At 29.6% G+C, this 6,230-nt stretch overlaps 1 protein-coding gene and 1 non-coding gene across 2 annotated transcripts; both read right to left on the bottom strand.

Annotated features, from left to right (window-relative positions):
• Positions 1 to 236: 236 nt before the first annotated feature.
• TRNAV-AAC (transfer RNA valine (anticodon AAC)) lies at positions 237 to 310 on the bottom strand. Its single transcript has one exon. It is a non-coding gene; the product is annotated as a tRNA-Val (tRNA).
• A 2,746-nt stretch (positions 311 to 3,056) lies between these two features.
• Positions 3,057 to 5,856, bottom strand: LOC124849124 (uncharacterized). The gene is made up of 2 exons (XM_047327002.2): positions 3,651 to 5,856; positions 3,057 to 3,549 (listed from the first exon to the last, which is right to left on the bottom strand). The coding sequence occupies exons 1-2, from the start codon at positions 5,632 to 5,634 to the stop codon at positions 3,176 to 3,178; spliced, it is 2,358 nt and encodes a 785-aa protein (XP_047182958.1). The 5' UTR covers positions 5,635 to 5,856; the 3' UTR covers positions 3,057 to 3,175.
• Between the last annotated feature and the right edge of the window lie 374 nt (positions 5,857 to 6,230).

Below are 6,230 nucleotides of genomic sequence, written 5' to 3'. Positions count from 1 at the left end.
AAAGATTCCATAACTTGAAGAACACCCTCTGAAAAGTTTAGACATGCATTCATGAATATAGTACTTCATGTCACAGTCTTTAAAAGCAATATTTACATCTTGTTGAATATAATATTGGAAGTAACACCAAAAGAAGGAAGCAAATTATACGAAGGGAAATTAAGACGAGAGAGTTACTTGTCCTAGGATTTGTTTTAGAGTAAGAAATGAAGAAAACCAAACATAAAGCAGAAAATTGGCGTCGCCCGGACTCGAACCGGAGACCTTCAGTGTGTTAGACTGACGTGATAACCAACTACACCACGACACCACACGGCAAGATTTTTCAGTTAACATTTTTTATTATAAAGTAATTTATTCCTGAAAATATTTAGTACTAGCAAGTTGGTTTCTAGATGTAAAAACTTGATAAAATGTCCCTCAAATAATAATAATAAAAAAAATATCAGCTATACCTGATAATATCTTCGGTTTTATTTGAGGATTAAGGAATATGAATGACTTAAAGACCTTTCTTGATTATATCATCAGACTAAGTTAATGTTTAACTTTGAGTATTTTTATATAACATCGATATGATTAACTATTGTATTATATAGTTTATTTTGAAGTTTTAAACTTTCGTTACGATTCTTGTCTTAAAAATATGTTTTAATTGGTTAAGAGAAAATGTTGTTTATAACTTACCTTTGACCTTAATAAATGTGATAATTTTAGGCGTATTGAAAGTTTCAGTTAAGAACTAAAGAGTAAGAGTGACATAAAATCCTTGATTTTATTTCATGAACAGTGTTACTGATCCAAAATCTAGATACATAATAAAATTATACAAGAATTTGACATATTTTTCGTCGTCTAACCAAAATCTAATAAAAATTAGTGGACAAGATGTCTCTTTTAAACTCAAATCACTATACAAGATTTTGAGATTAATTAAAAATTATTAATGGTAAAATTTTGTGTAGTGTCATCTAACGAAGACAACATAAATTGTAATAATGAAGTTTAGCTTGAACATATAAATAAATGAAGTTGATATCGCATATTTACATAGTTCTTGACTAAGTTATTGGCTTCTATGAAGTGCTTAAAATTTATAAAAGAAAAAATTGATATAAAAATGGTGATAATGTTAGCAATGTTCATCACATATTTAATCTTTATTTTATGTTGAAATTGAGACTCAAATATAAGGTTTGTTATACAGAGAATGTAATTGTTTAACGTATTTGTTTCTATTATATTTTTTTGTCAAAGAGGAGAATACAATACATTTTTACGAAAAGTTCAAAAGCAATTGATATTAATGCTTAACTTTTATATATATATATATATATATATATATATATATATATATATATATATATATATATATATATATAGAGAGAGAGAGAGAGAGAGAGAGAGAGAGAGAGAGAGAGAATTTTTAAATAGTAACTAATTTTAGTGACAAAATTATATTTAAAGAACAATTTTTTAATTAAAGATCAATTACTTTGGTAGTCAAAACTTTGGTAATTAATGTTAGTGACCAATTTAAAAATTAACCTATAATAAAATATTTTAGTTACCAATTTAGAGACTAATTATAATTTTTTAAAACAATTTATATTTATTAATAATTTTTAGTTTATAAAATGGTCACTAACTAATTATTTTTGTCACTATAATTGGTTATTAAAGAATTTTCATGATATATATATATATATATATATATATATATATATATATATATATATATATATATATATATAACGAATTGTAATTTTTTTATATTAAAGTTATAATTTATTAATCTTGGTTTTATATTTGAGATCTAATATAATATTACTTGTTTTATTAAATATTGATTGGTTCAATTTGATAATTTAGACATATTAATTTTTCTTTACATGATTAATATGTATATAATATATCCAATCTCTCGTTAAGTTTTAGTGAAATTTTATCATATATTCGAATGATTCCAATGTTGAATCAATTGTTTGCTAGTAACATGATGCAAAATATCTAAGTTCCGTGCAAACGACAAAAACAAAATGATAGATAACTTCGATATTCAGATGATTTTTTTCAATGGAAGAAAATTGATTGTCTTTTTCAATAATTTTCAAAGGTATTATAGCAGGAATAATTTACATAACTTAAATCATAACCGAAATTTATAGCATATTTTATTTGTAACTTAAAATCTTCCATATTGCTTTTAAATTAAACATAGATATATTATGTTATTATGATCATTTTAGACATCAAGAAATTATATGTTTACTTAATTCCTTCAATAAATAAGTTAAAACTTGTATGGGAGAAGGAATAAAAGTGTTTGATTCAAGTTACATATAATGCTATTTTATGTTATAAATGATCTTTCTAAAAATTTAAATGGATACAATGTTAAGATTCATTATATTTTTCTATGTAGAAGAAAGATACAAGTTATGTAGAACTGAAACATATATAAAAACTAAGATAATTTATGGTAAAATTATAAGTATATTAACAGTGAAACATTAGCATGATTTGTTCCGGAAAAAGAAAAGAAAGTTTTAATTAATTATTCTTCCATAGTTCTCAAGTAAAAGACTTTTTTCAATACATCCATAATTTATATACACCATCTCATTTAATATCCAACATGCATGAATCTCACAAGCACGTATCATTTTACGTGTGGCTGACATTTTTTTAATTTTAGGGACATTTTATAAAGCTTTTACTTCAAGAAACTAACTTGCTAGTAGTACAATATATTTTCAGGAATAAATTATTTATTATTTATGACAAAAACATTAATTGAAAAATTCTAGCAAGTGGTGTAGTTGGTTTTCTATATCATTTTTTCTTTATTTCTTACTCTAAATATAATATGCATGATGTTTTAAAGTAATGTAATTACTCACTTTAATTTTAATAATTCATATAAGACACTACAGGATATATAATGAAAACTATCACATATATCTCTTGAAGAAGAATTACGCTTTTTCAACTAGAATATTTTTTTTAAAGGATATATAATCTGTATTTTTCCTTTTATTCACATTATGAACGTAGCTATACTACACAGCTCTATAGTTGTGACTTTAATTACAATATGGTTGAAATATATGTAAAAAAAACTAACTAGCTCTTTTTCAGTGCAATCTAGTCTAAAGAAGATGTTTAAGATGGCTTAGACTTGTGCATCTTGTTCTTTTGGAGTCATCAACTGATGGATCAAAATCTCACTGAACGAAAAAGGTGTCAACAATTTGAAATTACAGAGCTCTCCAACCACCTCTTGCATTGATGGCCTGAACTTTGGTTTCAAACACAAACATCTTAATGCTATTGTTGCAGCAAGCATTATATCTTCAGCATCTTTTCGAGAGTTAGGAAGAGGAATTCGTGCATCTAGGATGTCTTTCAATAACATGTTTTGAGTAGTTGAGTTTGATAAGGTTGAGATCAAATCTCCAGGATGTCTTCCTACTAATGTTTCCAAAGTTACCACTCCGAAACTGTAAACATCACATTTTTCTGTGACAATCAATGTATATGCAAGCTCTGTAATGAACAAAAAGTAGAAATAAGTTATCTCAGCTTCTCAAACTATGTCACTAAATTAACTTTAGGAAGTTTGATTATAATAGAAAATTGAACTTCACCTGGGGCAATGTAGCCATATGTACCAACTACCAAGGTTTGATTTGAAGAATCTGGATCAAGGAGTCTAGCTGTGCCAAAATCTGAAACAAAGGCCTCTAATTGTGAGTTTAGTAGAACATTGCTACTTGTTACATCCCGATGAAGAATTGGTGGGGTACAATCATGATGCATGTAGCACAAAGCATATGCCATTCCTTTAATGATATTCACCCTTGCACTCCAATTCAACTCACCAGCTTCCACATCATCATTCAACATATAAAATAAGCTACTTCTTTCCATGTATTGATAGATAAGAAACATGTACCGATTGTGTAGGCAAAAGCCATGAAGCTTTACAATGTTTCTATGACGGATTTTGGTTAACATCTTCACCTCATTGTGAAAACTTTTATTGAAAGATGGATTTTGAGATTCAATTCGGTGAAGTTTCTTCAGTGCAACAATCTTTCCAGTCGGTAATTGGGCTCTATAAACGCTGCCATATGCACCAGTCCCAATGCAGTATTTGATGTCAAAGTCTTCTGTTGCTTTAATGATATCTTCAAATGCAATTTTACCATCATAATTCCATATAGAAAACAAGTCTCCATTTTTCGATAAGCTTGCATCAAATTTGATTCTAGACTTGTGTCTTGTTAAATATAGAGATAGAAGGATTACAAGAAGAAGGGTGAAGATGATGGGAAGAGCAATTTCAATGCTAAGATTAACTTCACTAGTCTGAGAATTAGTTTGGAGGGAACTAAAGCACAAAGCAAAATCTGGTGGGTTGTTACTGATCAGCGAGTGTCTTGGAAAAGAACAATAATCTGGTGAGTGTAACTTGAAGTCAGGATCTGGTGAAAAGTCAAAAGAATTGTATGAAAGGTTTATATTTGATAGATGGGCAAGTTCCCTGCGAAGTTTACCAGAGAAATTATTATAACTAAGATCCAACTTATCCAGTATTGATTTCATTCCCAAAAGAGATGGAATCTCACCAACAAAAAAATTGTGGCTAAGATCAAGGTCATTCACACAAGCAATTTGAGAAGTTATGCTTCCATTTAATCTATTGTGGCTTAAACCAATCACTGAAATGGAGGGACATTTCATAGTCTCCCATGGAATTGAACCAGATAATTGATTCGATGAGATATACAAAGTAAGCATTTTGTCCATTTGAAAAAGTTTTGGAGGTATTAAACCAGAGAGATTATTTTGAGAAAGACGTAGAGCAACCAAACTGGACAAATTCTGTAGCTCAACAGGTATATGACCTTGCAATTGGTTAGACTCTAGGTAGAGATCTGTCAAATTATTGAGTAGACCTAATGTATGAGGGATTGAACCAGAGAGAAAATTGTTCGAGAGGTGTAATTGGGTTAGATTTGTCAAATTCCCTAATTCTGATGGAATATGGCCTGTAAAAAGGTTTGAATCAAGGTTGAGATAAACCAAGTTCTTCAATTCACCCAATGACATTGGAATGAAACCACTAAGAGAATTTCCAGAAAAATCGAGACGAACAAGTTGAGTGAGATTTGAAAGGGCTTTAGATGGTAGCTTACCTTGGAGGCTATTGCCAGACAAATCAAGATAGGTGAGGTTTGTAAGTGTGCCAATTTCTGCAGGGATGCTTCCCCTCAGACCCATTCCATTCAAATCCAGAAACTGCAAATTGGGAAAGGCTGTCACATTCAAGTTTTGCAGTTCTTGCATTGGAGGAATTGTGAAAGGGAGCAGAGAAGATAAGCCGATCGAAGTAACACTTCCGGCTTCATCACATAGAACACTAGCCCAATAACAATGGTTTGAAACATTTCTGTAATCATTCCACCAACCACTCTTGAGCAAGGCCTGTCTTTCTTCATCCAAGGATGAAGAATTAGAAAGTGGGAACAAGGAAAAATAGCAAGTAACAAAGATCAGCGCAGTAACTAATAAACTGCACTCAGATCTTCTTCTCATAGTTATTTGGTTACTCATCAACTTTATCATCCCTGAGACTTTGGTATTTATCACAGTGCCCAATGGGTTAGTCCAACACTCCAATGTTCAAACTTTCTTTGCAATTTCTCCATTTCCTGAAATAACACCATAAGCTCTTAACAATTCAGACTTACATGTGTAATAATTAAGATGAACTGAATTCAACATGATCACGTTTGAAATGTCAAACGACTTATACTGTGCAAATTGTTTGAATTATATGCCGTAAGACCAATGGAAAGATGTCTCAAGGGACCATCTTTCGGAAAAATAGAACTAAGGAAGACCAATATTAGTGGACTTTTGATCTAATTTAATTTTAAATAATTGATTTGATTTTAGATCTAATTTAATTTTATAAATATCAGCCAATTCTTGTATGTTTATTATGAACAAAACAGCTCTACCAATGTAGTAGGAACATGTAACCACGGTGTACAACGAACCAAGGTCTTTCGAGAGGTCTTAACCTCCTTTTCCAACAATTCCCAAAAAAAAAAACTTTTTGCTCACCTCCTATTAAGACTATTTATAAATAGTATGTTATATTTATGTTATTACAACTTTATTAACTACCTTCTTTTTTTTTCCTTCTTTTGTAAAAC

This window comes from Vigna umbellata, chromosome 11, assembly GCF_029865625.1.
Source record: "Vigna umbellata cultivar VRB3 chromosome 11, Vumbellata_1.0, whole genome shotgun sequence".
Taxonomy (NCBI): Eukaryota; Viridiplantae; Streptophyta; class Magnoliopsida; order Fabales; family Fabaceae; genus Vigna; species Vigna umbellata.
Note: the sequence above shows the minus strand (reverse complement) of the source record. Positions and strands in the feature narration are given on the sequence as shown.

Excerpts from the sequence above, each read along its gene's own strand:
- LOC124849124 (XM_047327002.2), bottom strand. The coding sequence starts at position 5,634 with ATGATAAAGTTGATGAGTAACCAAATAACTATGAGAAGAAGATCTGAG. Across the intron at positions 3,550-3,650 it reads ATATGGCTACATTGCCCCAG|AGCTTGCATATACATTGATT; the intron begins GTGAAGTTCAAT and ends TGTTCATTACAG.